Consider the following 13,545-nt stretch of genomic DNA (forward strand, 5'->3'; position numbering starts at 1 on the left):
AGATCCAACCAGCAAGCAGCTTCTATCTAATACTTTTGTCTCTCGAGTCTACTCAGTATTTAATGAACATGGCCCGTGGTGAGCTGGTAATTCATAACAACAAAACTGTTCATGTAGAAACTTAACATAGTTTCTGGTCAAGCTGAAAGAAATAGATCTACCATATTTAAATTCCATCTCACAAAATGCCCTTGAGTGATATTATATGCTACAGTCTCCCTTTTGAGAGATTGAGTGTTTAAACTAGTTTTACCACATTTTCTCCAGCTTCAGGAAGTGAGATTATTCAAAATCACTTAAACCAGCCAGTGGCTTAAACACACCTGCCCGCACTGACATAGATAATTAGCATGTAGACTGCTGCACCCCTCCCTGTCAAGGCCAACCAGTGCTGTTGAGAGAGATGCAAAATCTAAGATAGAATGAGAATCAAATGTATTTTTTCCGATAGCAAAACGTCTTGAGCCTTACACCTCTCATGCTGGTTGGACGGTAGAATTTGGTGGTGTTGGAAGTTTGGGTCCCTAATGAAAGGAACACTCAACATATGTAAAGAAAAATAACTATCCATCATCTATCACTTTTCTGGTTTTTAAAAGTTGAATAAGTCTGCATTGCCAAAAAGACTACCTCAGAAAACATTCATTGTCGCCCAGCTGTTAAAATGTACTATGCCAAAGGTTTTGTATTTTTCTTCAAATTGCAGTTTTTTAATCTGTGGCATTGGCAACATGTTCTAAAGACCTACTTTGCCACATGAATTAATACAATAGGAAGGTACCAGTGTTGAAAGAATGAAGCAGCATTCTCTCTTCCCTGTAAAATTTTACTCTTTGGGCTCAGTGCATTTTACCGGTTTGCCAACAAATCCATTACATTCAAATTTATTTGAGCAAGTCTTTACTATAACAACATGCAAACATTCATAATTCATCTTGTAGCTTGAAAAATGCTCAATTATCTTCAGGTAAAAATATGCAAGTTCCTGTATTTGGTAAAAATAACATCATGCTGCAACAGCCATCAACCTCTCATCTATATACCCATTCTGACACAAAACCAAACGATCCAAAACTTGTCCAAATTCATAGCACTATATAATACAAACAATTCCCCTGCCCAGTGAGAGCAACCAAAAAATATCTATTATCGTGTTAACATTTCTAAGAGAGATCATAGAATTCAGCCCATCACCAATCTAAATCATGGAAAAATTTTTCTGTAACGAATGACAAATTTTAAAAAGCACCCCATCTACTGTTTAACAGCAAAATCAAGCCAAATTGAATCAGAAATAACATCTAGACCTTTTTTTATTCTAAGCAGTTACAAAGACAATTTATAGCATTTGTAAATTCAAACACTATAACAATATTTCATTAATTAACTGTCTTTGTGAGTTTCCTCAACTTGAAAAACTAAACAAAAAACCCACAAAACCAGTAGGGCCATTAATTAGTAATACAACTAACCGCTACCACACAAAATGAAGACAAGAAATTAAAGTTCATACATTTGAATTGTCAAAACACAAAAAAACAAAACTCCCCTACTTCATCTTTGCCACATTCCTGATCCCAATGTCATTTGAGTCCACTCAAGTACATTTTTACATATTATCAGGCCTATCAACTACTCCATGATAAAAAAAAGTTTCTTCAAAATCCTCCCAAAAAAATTAGGAAGGCAGGCGGGGGGGGGGGGGGGGGGGAATTGGAGTCTCCAGAACTCTTTAAGATTATGTAACAGACTGTAGCAGAAAAAACGTGCATTATTAAATTACACACTGACATAAAAATGTGTATTTTCACATCATTTACGGTGATAAGTTACGCAAATGTTATAAATAAATATAGAAATAAACTAGAAGTATTTTCATGTCATTTATGACAAGTTGCATATGACTGATTGAAATGGAATTCAGGAAAAAAAAAAGAAAAAAATTGGATTTCTTGCAAATCCAAATTGGGCTCTATGAACAGCAAAAATACATTGGTAAGCTCTAGTTTTATCAGAGTACTTGGTAGGTCTGTAATACATACATTGGTACCAACAACGCGTAAAAATAGGACAGACTATAAATAGATGAAGACCTTGTAGGTCAACTCTGCACTTTCTGAAATCAAAGGTCGCCATGGTACCCACTTACACAAACGTACACAACAGAAGACACTCAAGTACAGTGTGCCCCCACTAACAAAAACACATTGGGTCGGTTCAAATTTCATTAATAGCTTTCCAGTGAATGACATAAAGAAATGGTCCACATTTGATTGATGATGATAATAACCAGAAGATGAAACCTCCATTATGATCCTGTTCTTTGTTTCTTGGCCAATGGTTCGTCGGATTCTGGTTCCAGCTCTGGTGGACCTCCGTCTGCAAACACACAGTAGAACGATAGCCATGTATGTGTTGTTTGTTTATTTGTTTATTATTTATTTGGGTGGGGAAAAGCCACACTGACACAATAACAGTCTTATAGTGCAGGGAAGAAGCAGCCAGACAGACAGAAACAACAGAGGGAAAGAAAAGAAGGAGTAAGATAATGGACGACTGTGAAAGAATAAGCTATTTAAAGGAAAAACAATCTAATTTTGACCTGCTGACTGAAATACCTCAGAATTACAAAGTTCTATTTGACATTTTTGGCTATTTTGAGTAACTACGACCATGAGGTCAAAAACCAAATCTATCGGCTCTATCAAAATCAAAATATTATTCGGAGTTGTTATCAAGATATTCAAGGAATTGCATTTGAAAAAGCTTGACATATTGTGAAACTCTCAATTTCTGACGTCAAATTTCTCAAAACTAGGTACTGAGCAGATAGAAGTTTGTAATTCTGGGGTAGCAATATAAGCCTCATATCAATCCCATTGAAACTTACTATAAATTTTAACTCTCTGAACCATAACACTTTGCCCCCACGGGAGGCAGATCGGCGACGGTAAGAAGCCATCCATTTTCCCCACGGGACGCCGATCGGCAATGGTGTGATATAGTGTGTACCGCACCTGTATCCTGGTCCGTGGGGGTAAGTGTTGCTCTCTTCAGCATGCTGCGTGGGTGGAAAATGTTAAGTTCCTGAACCGATTATGACCCCCCAATCTGAGCACCCATCCCTCATGTTGATGGCTGGGACTGAAGAAGCTCATCAAAAACTTCAGAAACAGCTTTGTTTTTTTGTTGTAGTGTTTTACGGTACTTGCGACACAAGTAGATTATGTAAGTGCTGACTATTGGGGGTGTTACAAGCGAGTAACAAACACAAAAAAATAAGAATAGGGACAATAGATGTTTGATAGGAATGAAGGAGCAAACCACACCACAGCACCTGCCAACCACCCACAAAACAGCTTCAAACACTTATTTCCTTCAAAGTTCACAACACAAACTCTAAATTACTTCCTGCTCGAATCTGACACTAAATAGCTTATTTCATTCTCACTAAAGAGAAACAGAAAAGCAAAGAAAGGGTTTTGTCAATCCCTCAAAAGCAGGATTTTGGAGCACAGGAACATTAGATCTATCCTATTAAAGCGAGCTTTTGCGTTCAAAGGGTAAAATAAAAGAGGAGCACAGTGAATGCCATTCAGCCATTCACACCATAACAGTCAATCAGTGTTTGGGGGGTGTTAAATCAGTACCAGAGATAATTTTTTCCAGAACACATCTAAAACGTACACAAACAAAAAAGTCTATCTAAGCCAGCTATACTATTGTAGTGCTGGCTTAGATAGACATATATTTTTTCCTTTTACTATATCCCGAAGAAACCCAGACTATTTTGGCACTGCTTCAGCACTTACCATTACTTTCTTCAGGAGGGTCCGGTTTTCCACTCTCTTCTTCTCTCACCATGCTCATAGCTGAAACATAAATACATTCTTTTTTTAAAATCAAAAACAAATTAAAGCAGCAAAACCAGCTCCTAAAACGAAAACATTATGGTCATCTTGTCAAATAAAACAAGATCTGACTAGACAGCGAAACGAAACACAATTTTGAAATCCAAAATAATCTTGTCACAGTATAATGAATACCTGATCACAAGAATAATCTTTCAGTGGTTTAACCATTTATCTGTCATAATCATATATATTACATATGCTCTTCATAAAATAAAGTTAAAATGACACAATTAATATCATAACTTTATTACAACTTTGAAATGTGCAGAACAAAAACCTTCTCCAGTTAAAGAAACGAAGGTAGGGACTGGAAGGGAGGGAGGGAGAGAGAGAAAGAGAGAGAGGGAGAGAGAGAGAGAGAGGGAGAGAGAGAGAGGGAGACAGAAACAAACAGACAGACAGACAGACAGACAGACAGACAGACAGACAGACAGACAGAGAGACAGACAGACAGACAAAGAGAAAAAAATTTTCAGAATGAAAACTAAAAAATTCCACTCTCTCCCTTACCAACTCTCATCTCGGGATAGACATCGTTACTGTCGTGAGAGAACTCGTTCGTGTTCTCGTTGTGCGGGCTGTTCTCGCTCTGGTCGGGGAAGGACATGTTGGAGTCCTCGTTCAGGTTTTCTGAGCAGTACGAGCCCACAGACTGCTGAGTCGTCTCTTCCGTGTACACCACAGAACCTGGGAAAACAGAACAACCTATAGCAAAAGCAGTCCTGTAAACCACTCCATGAACAGAAATAGGAGCTTTCCTCAAAATTGGGGTTTGGGGAGCAAAAATCAGGAGTCTTGAAAACCCCAACAAATTCAAGAAAAAGAAGAAAAAGGAAAAACAGCACCTTTTTAGTTAAGTTTTAGTAAAGAGTTTTACGGCACTTGCAACACAATAAGGTCATATAAGTGCCGAAGATTAGAGGTGTTACAAGAGAGTAACAACAAACGTAAAAAAGAAGGAGGAGAGATAAGGACGATAGCTGTTTAGAGGAAAGAAGGAGCAAACCACACCAGAGCACCCGCCAACCACCCACTAAACAGCACCTTAAATATCAAAATATTTGATAAAAATGAACCAACAAGCTAAGATGACAAGAGCAAAAACTACACAAAATAGGTGACAAAATTTCTACAGCTTCAGCATTTCTCGGGTGTGTCTTGACCTCCCGATGCAACGTCCGTCCGTGTTGGCAGCCAGTGAATTGAAAAAAAAAAAAAAAAAAAAAAGTTAAACAGTAAACAAATTTCCACACTTTCCTATTTCCACAGCATTGTGAGACCAGTAGCTTGTGCTGTTTGCCCATTCATATGATCCAGAAACATGTTCAACCAAAACACATGCGGAATATAAAAGAATATAAAAGAATATAAAAGAAACCAGAGTAGCAGAATCAAATGTAAACCAATACACCCAAGCATGAGCCCACATTCTCAACATAGTTTGACCAGATTACAACCCAGGAATGCGGTACACGAGATTCAAGTCTGACCAGCGAAAAAACCCAAACACAACTCCATGCAGTCAAACCTGCTCTAACCACCCCCTGTCCAAGACAACCATCAGTACAAACAAGCATTTCCCACTCCCCTGCTTGCAGTTTTTTTCCCCCATAGTAAAACGACATTGTCCAAGAGGTCCATATCACTACATTAGAATTACAAAGTTCTGTCGGAAATTTTTGTAGGCCATTTTAAGTAACATGTCAACAAATTTCCCAAAACTAGGGACTGAGCTGATAGAACTTTTCAATTCTAGGGTAGCGATATGTCCAAGATGACCACTTTTCTCCTCAACAAAGGTTTGACTGTAGTTTGTTTGGTTTCTTTCTTTTTTAACTTGTCACTCACCGCTGCTGTTCCTGACCACCCCTGACTTATGCTTGTCCCCATTGCTGTGCTGTGTCTTGGAGGACGGGCTGCTGGCAGATGACAGGTTAGTGTTGCTGTTGGACGGGGAACCAGCCCGCAGCTGGGCGTCTGCCTCGGCTTGAAAAGTAAAACAAAACAGGCCCAAATTAAAATCAGTATACCTAGTAATAATAAGCCATGGCATTAGTGACCAAATGGTCAGACTATTTTGAAACTCAGGAGAAGAAACATATCAATACAATTACACTGACTGATCTATTCACGTATGTAAATGTTACTATTATAAAGCGTACCAAGACTCAGATGTGTTCAACTGTAGAACAATAATTTATCCAGCCCTATAAAGTTTCCTCAAAAAGATTTCGGGCAAAATTAATTTGGCCAGAAATTCAGACTCAGAAGTAAAATCGTAAACATTTGGATTGCCAAAATGTAATGACTGTCAGTTATTACAGTGATCCCTTTAGCCGCAGTGGCACAAGTGCAACACATCTTGTCAAGATGAGAAAGTAATGAAATAAGGGAACTGAAAAAACTTGGAAAATTTGGACAGTATAAAGGGTACATCCACTTCTCTTTCCAATCTCATATTCAGCATGTGTATCCTCTAGTGACAAAGAGTTGAGTTTCCCATTGCCACTTTTATTACAATTATCCTCAAATAACTGCTCGGGGCATTCATCAGACACACCATTCTCCTGTTTCTGAGCAGGCACACTGTTAGTTCAGCTGGTGTCAGGCTGGACTGCGGAGCAGGTGGTCTGGTTCAAATCCCCAACAGGGCATTCTGAACTTGGGTTGTTTTGGAGTTTTCAGGGTTCTCCACCCATCTGGCTCCAGTCCTATCGGAGACGCAGTTTGTTTAGTAAAAGTTTTACGGCACTTGCAGCTGCTCTGCATAAGGTCATATGAGAGGGCGAAACACAAGTTGGTTGCATTCACCACAGTTCACAGCACTGCTTGATTTTCATCGGAGATGGACTTTAAATTAAAAGATACCACCTCTTTTAAAAAAGCTTACTTCACAGAAAGGGGCACTAAAGCTATAACATGAATGTCAATATTTCTGAGCCAATCTTGTCAAAGTATCTTTAGATAAAAAGCCATTTTTCATTAATCAAAAAACAGACATGCAGGTTAATAAAAGTCGTCCTGAAAAACTACTGAAGGAGGTCTAATATTTAAGGCAAATGATAGTAATATGACAGCAACATTTTCAGGGAAAACTACAGTACAGAGATCTAGAAGGAAAAATAACAACAGATTAGTTACTGTTGAAATTGTTGAACGCAACTAAATAAATTTTCAGTTAGAGGTAGAAGTGGAAGTCATGCCTAGAGTATCAAGGCACAGATTTTTTAATATTGCAAATTTATCTTGAGCATGCAAAAGGGTCATTGAAAGCAAATGAGAGATATAAACATGTTTTACCTTGAGACAGCGAATCTGATGGGAAGTAAATGGGAAAATGGAGTCAACATACGGCCAAACCCGTACCTCCCTTTTCCAACATTGTATGAACTTACTTAACACATTCAAATTACTGTGATTATTCTCTGCAAGACTGATCACTTTAATTCTTTACTCCAAATTAATATTTATTGCCAAAATAGAAAACAGAAATCAGTGTATTATAAAGAAGAAGAAGTAATACGATCTGGTGTGAGGGAGCAAATAAAAATGGTCAAGCTGTTTTGATTCTCATGATAAAAAGATAGTGGATTTGACACCAGTCACTTTCGGTCCGATGTTGTATCCTTGAGATGGACGTACATATATTAGATCAACATTTTTCAGAGACCAGACACCGAAACCACACTAGAAATAGAACAAACAAGAAAGAACTGTAAAACTATCATCCTGACGTAGAATAGAAAGTCCAAACTTGTTTATCGCGGTATCAATAACAAAAATTAACAGATATATATAACTAAATTCAAATCTGAAATGATTTCTCATCATGTTTTTGACATTACAGGATACAAATTTTATAGGAACCTTGGCACAGTCTACTTTTCACACACAACCATACATTAAAAGAGCGCTGTGATATACTCAGTCACATTGCACGCCATTGACTCTTCACAATGGCTGGATTCACAAAATAAGATAGCCCCGGTAAAATACACTTTTATGATAATAACACTGTTCAGAAGAAAACAATGCACTCTCCACTTATAAAAAAAGAGAAAAATGTTTAACATCAATTAATCAAAAGTACAATATATCACACTGGTACTTAAATTAAATTATGATACAAGACATCAACGATAAATTTAAACAACACAATAATTATGAGAAATGCACATGATGATCATACAAATTACAAAACCAATTTCAACAACAATCTTTTTCTAAATGGGGTGAAAGTGAAAGATACCCACCAGTATACAGCTCACGTTCTTTTTCTACACGAGCTTTTGAGTATGTCTTGGTCTTTACTCCAGGCACCTTTCTTAGAGCCTAAAAATGGGAAAGAAATTGTAATCAAGTCCTTTTACCCAACAGTGTTACAATATTTTTCTACACATTTCTTTGCCAATTTGATCCAGTTTTCAATTCAATAACTCAAAGCAGGATGGTTTTTAAAAAACAAAGGAGCAAAAAATAAGTTCAGGTATGGTTAGAAAAATAACACTAGCTGGGGCAAATGGATGACCCGGTTCATTAATCGTGGCTCTGCGCCTGAAGTGCAGCAAACAAATCTTCACAAGTGGACGGTTCATTATTTCATCTGTTCATTTGCGAGTATTATCAGCGAACCATTCGTTACTCGTGGACGCTGATTTAGCGACCCTAACCAAAGTCTACTAGTTGGCAATAAAACTTTAAACAAAAGTTACAAGTTTCATGGTACAACATTATATTCTAAACATAGATTGAACATTTTAATTTTGTACTCTGTATATAATTTGTCCTTTCTCTCTTTTCATCAAAATATGTTATAAAATCTAAGTGGAAAGTGAAAGGGAGTATAATCAATAAAAATTATATTCCCTTTGAAATAATAACGATGAAAGTATTCGGGGGGGGGGGTTGAGGCATACCCCTGGATTTTCCTGAGCTGTAATTGGAACCCATTTCAAAACTGTTACAGATGTGTCACCAATCGTCACCCATTTCTTTTCCCTGAGGATGAAAAAAGACATATATGCTAAAATGTGTTCAAATAAACAGCCATAGCACACACAGATGGGCATTGGCCTAATTGATTTGCAACAGTGTTAGTGGCCAGACTGGAACAGCAACAACAAAAATGGCCGTTTGACCCCCAAAATTTACCAAAAAAGCAGCGCATTATAATATGATGATTATATCCCTGTGTATAGCCTGCCTTTGGGAAAGAAAGTAAAAATTTACCATTCAGTCTTCAAACACAGGTCAACTAGTACTAGAATTAGATGAGTAAACAATTATAAAAATTTAAAACAAGACTGCCCGAGTAAGATGCAATGATAAAAATGACAGAAACAGTAGTATCAATTTTTTACGGTGCTCGAAACTGCAAACACGATAATATGAGCGCCAAGGGGTGGATGTCAACAGGGAAGTCCTTACAGGGAATCAGGCTTACTTAGGGAACTCTGCTCATCTCTCTAGCTTCAACAGCACAAAGTCTGCTTCGACAATCAAGGCATCCCAGAAATAGCGGGTCACAAGAGTGTGACAAACAGACAAAAGAAAGAGGAAAAAAGACGATAGAGTTAGTAAGCATTTTGGAAGTTATTCACCCGGGGTGAGAATAAAAATACGATCGACCTCTCACCCCGGGTGAGACTTGCCATTGTTGGCTATTCTCACCCAGTGTGAAACAAGACCTGTTTTTCCTAATTTCTAAACTTTCTATCATTGTGGATGATCAAATTGACAAAATCAAAGGAAAAAATTATGTTATAATAGTACAAAGTAAACTAAATTGGGCATCGACAAAGATGCTGCGGCTATTTCAGTTTTCAAATCGAGCCAAACTACACCGGTTGCCATATGGTTTTGCCCGGAAGTTCTCGCTAGATCTAGGCTACTCCTCTCTTTCTCCCCCCCACTGCCCCCCTCTTTCTCTCACTGCCCACATACAAACTTGCACGCTTTCAATACAAGAGCACTGGAACGTTTGTTTACACAGGTGAGCCTTTGCCAAATGCCACCTTTATTCTCACCCCGGATGAGAATAACCCATGTCTCGCTATTCTCACCCGGGGTGAGAATAACCCATGTCTCGCTATTTTCACCCCCCTTCACCTGGGTGAGAATAGCTCCCACCCTGGTGTGGGCATGAGGCGAGGACTCCACCCTGACCTCTCGCAGGTCGATTAAATAACCTACGCCCTTGGTGGCTTACCGCATGTGGTTGGGAACGAATAATAATATAATGTAAACATTTTTCGCCTCTCCAGTAAAAAAAAGGCCCACTGTCAACGCTACTGAGCAGGATGTGGGACCGGCCGCCGGCCAGACCATTCGTTGTTTACACACTCGCGATGGCAGGCCTCTCTGGCTGCATACAATACGTAATTAATTAAATGGTTCAAGGAATAGCTAGAGAGCGTAAACAACGAATGGCTTGGCCGGCGGCCGGTCCCACATCCCGCTCAGTAGCGTTGGTAGTGAGCCTTTTTTTTTTACTGGAGAGGCGAAAAATGGATGAACGTAACGAGACACGAGCACGAGACTATTAAAATGTAGGTCACCTCTATTCTCACCCCGGGTGAGAATAGCGCAGGCGAGTCTTTTGGCTATTCTCACCCGGTGGGCGTTCACCGTTATAGCCTAGATCTAGGCCAACCAATTTTGCGTTCACCCTAAACCACAGAATTCTACACTGTGATAACAGAAAAATTGCAGAATTCTGTGCCGTGAACAAACGACTTCCATTACTACTGTTAGCCTACTAAAACTAATAGCGTACAATTTTGTCTGTGGGCAGTGGAGAGAGAGAGAGAGAAAGAGTAAGAGAGAGGAGTAGCGCGAGAACTTCCAGGCAAAACAAAATGGCGACCCCCGTAGTTCGGCTCGATTCGAAAAGTGGAATAGCCATAGCATCTTTGAAGTCGATAAAATTAGCTTACTTTTGTGCTATAACGTAATCTTTTCTTTGCCTTTATCCATTTGACATTTGATCATCTACAACGATAGAAAGTATTCCAAAATTAGGAAAAACAGGTCTTGTTTCACACCGGATGAGAATAGCCTTCGGAGGCAAGTCTTGTCTCACCCGGGGTGAGAGGTCGATCGTTTTTCTATTCTCACCCCGGGTGAGAATAGCCACTTCCTAAAATGTATGCTCTTGCATGACGGTTGAAGGGTTGTAAATTATTCAGACCAAATGGGCAAGGGTGTTAAATCGTGTTGTTAACTAATATAATTTTATGAAGTAATCCAAGCTCTTTTCTTCACTTTCATTTTTTTTCTTGCCTCTTCTGTCCCCTTCCTTCTTCTTGAACATTTGGAGTTTGGAGCCAAAAAAAAAGCTAGAGAGCCAAATGAAATTCTCAAGGCCAGACGCGATCCCCAAGAGCCAAATTTCTGGGATTTGGCTCCAATTAGACCAAAAGGTGGACCGAGGGTGTCAAGGAAACCCTGAAAAAACATAACATCACGACTGAAAGAGCTGCGGAGCTGGCCTACCATAGAAAACTGCATCTCCCCTCGATGCTTGTGACGGCAATAGAGGATGAAAAAGTAAAAAGTTAAAAAAAGTAAGTAGACTGTGACTAGATAGATCTAGATCTATCTAGATCTAGATCATGATCATATATCTAGAGATCTCTTTCTCTGTTCGGACACCAACACGATCCTTTGGAGCATCAGCCTAGGTAACCTCAGCCCTGATCCCTCTTGGGTCATTTCCGGTAAAAACAAGGGAGGGGGTGAGAATAGCGAGACATTGGTTATTCTCACCCGGAGAGAGAATAACCACTTCCTATGCCAAAAGGCGGAATACCCGGGTGAGACAAAAAGGAGGTCCAAAATCAACTTTAAGGAATCACAGCGAACGCACATCGGGTGAGAATAGCCAAAAGGCTCGCCCTCTCATCCCGGGTGAGAGACCCTACAACTGCGCTACTATAGTTCATCAGCGTGAGAATAGTATAGATCTAGTAGTATAGGGGTGGGTGAAAGAAAAAGCAGCATTTCCCCGGTAGCAGTTCATGAGGTACAGGTATGAGAATGACATTGAATGATGAATCAGCCCATTTACAATTCTACTGTGTATAAGAATATGCTAATGTCACCCCTTTGGAAATGGCCTAAAGACACTTCAGTATGATTACAGGATCAATTCCACAGACAAAATGGTGACAAGCGGTCACAAGTAAACAAAACGATACGTGTAAGTATGAAGATGAGAAACGAAAAAACAACTTAGATCTAGAATCTAGATTTCTAGATCTAACACAAATACAGACTGGTGATGACACTTTCTGACTGCCAGTAATGCAACAACAACAACAACAATAACAGGTCTTTCTTTCTAAATAAAGCCTAGATCTAGATCTAGCATCAAAACTCCCCAGCCTACGAACGTGAACACAAAGAAAGGATTCGTCTTACCATTTCCGAACTCGATCAATGGCATTGATAACCCGTTTGATATCCTCTTTCGCCCGACTTCGGGTCTCAGCCCGGCCTGAACGTGATAGCATGTGGACGATATTAAAGACCAAGACGTAAATATTCCCTTTCAGTTGGTCACCGGATTAATTTCGACACAAAGTTTTGGGCTAATCTCCACAAAACCAGTCAAACGCTGGATCTCTACACTACACTACACACCACACGACACCACCGCAACATGCCAGGCCAGCACGCTAAGTGGTTGCCAGGTCGAAAACCCGCCACCGTTTGATTTAAAAAACCGCCTCAAACAATTTTTTTTTTTTCACTCTGAATAGGCCTAGGCCAAGGAGTTTAGAACTTACTTTTAATCTCCTTGGCCTAGGCCTAGGCTTTCTCGGTGTCTTGGCCTATCACAAAAATGTACATTATGAAATTTCCCCTAAACGTGTTTGTTTTCAGTTTCAGGCGACTTAAAGTCGGGCGATCGGCCCGATCCAGCCCGCGTGGCACCCCGTAGTTATACTCTTTAGTAGACAATTAGCAGAAGCGTTTAATTACATTGTTAAAGCGCGAACAAAATATGAATCGTATGCTGGACGCCAATATTATTATTATTATAATAGGCTATATTTTACACAAAGGAAGAAACTGCATTGCAACCTATTTTAATTCATGTCCATGTCTGGCTGATTTAATCTCTTTCACGTTATCGCAAACATGGTTTTAAGTTTTAGCGTTTGGAGTTGGCAGTGATGCACCGCATAACGTTTGGAAGTTTGTTTGTGCATATGTGTGTGTGTGTGTGTGTGTGTGTGTGTGTTTGTGAGTGTGCGCGCGGGGGAACACGCGCACGCGCGTGCGTGTCGTGTGTGTGTGTGTGTGTGTATGTGTGTGTGTGTGTGTGTGTGTGTGTGTGTGCGAGTGCGTACGTGTGTGTACAGGTTATAGTGTTTTGTGGGGAAACAGTTTATTATATTATGTTTAACTGAGAAAATACAAAGAACGTATTATTTTGCTCATCATATGCCCTCTCATCCCCAGCTTTCCCACAGTAATCGAATTTCAGAAAAATACAGGTTCGGACAAAAACAGCATAAACCCCAATGCATAATGTCTCTCGCTCTCGTGACACTTGTGTGTGAAGCAATTATTATTTATAAATGAACCCAAATTGATCTTAGCCAACTTTTAGTTCGCTTAACAC

The 13,545-nt window shown here is 39.4% G+C and overlaps 1 protein-coding gene across 2 annotated transcripts; it reads right to left on the minus strand.

Moving 5' to 3' along the window:
• Positions 1 to 868: 868 nt before the first annotated feature.
• On the minus strand, positions 869 to 12,618 carry LOC101859942 (BCL7-like protein). Of its 2 annotated transcripts, XM_005100570.3 has the most exons (8): positions 12,336 to 12,615; positions 8,831 to 8,912; positions 8,168 to 8,246; positions 7,215 to 7,229; positions 5,763 to 5,900; positions 4,425 to 4,601; positions 3,813 to 3,872; positions 869 to 2,379 (listed from the first exon to the last, which is right to left on the minus strand). In XM_005100570.3, exons 1-8 carry the CDS (start codon positions 12,425 to 12,427, stop codon positions 2,309 to 2,311), a joined length of 714 nt encoding a protein of 237 aa, XP_005100627.1. In that variant the 5' UTR covers positions 12,428 to 12,615; the 3' UTR covers positions 869 to 2,308. The 2 variants fall into 2 exon arrangements, with proteins under 2 accessions (XP_005100627.1, XP_005100628.1); XM_005100571.3 differs by lacking the exon at positions 7,215 to 7,229 and having other exon boundaries at positions 12,336 to 12,618.
• Positions 12,619 to 13,545: the final 927 nt, after the last annotated feature.

Source organism: Aplysia californica, unplaced genomic scaffold, assembly GCF_000002075.1.
Source record: "Aplysia californica isolate F4 #8 unplaced genomic scaffold, AplCal3.0 scaffold00252, whole genome shotgun sequence".
NCBI classification, from domain to species: Eukaryota; Metazoa; Mollusca; class Gastropoda; order Aplysiida; family Aplysiidae; genus Aplysia; species Aplysia californica.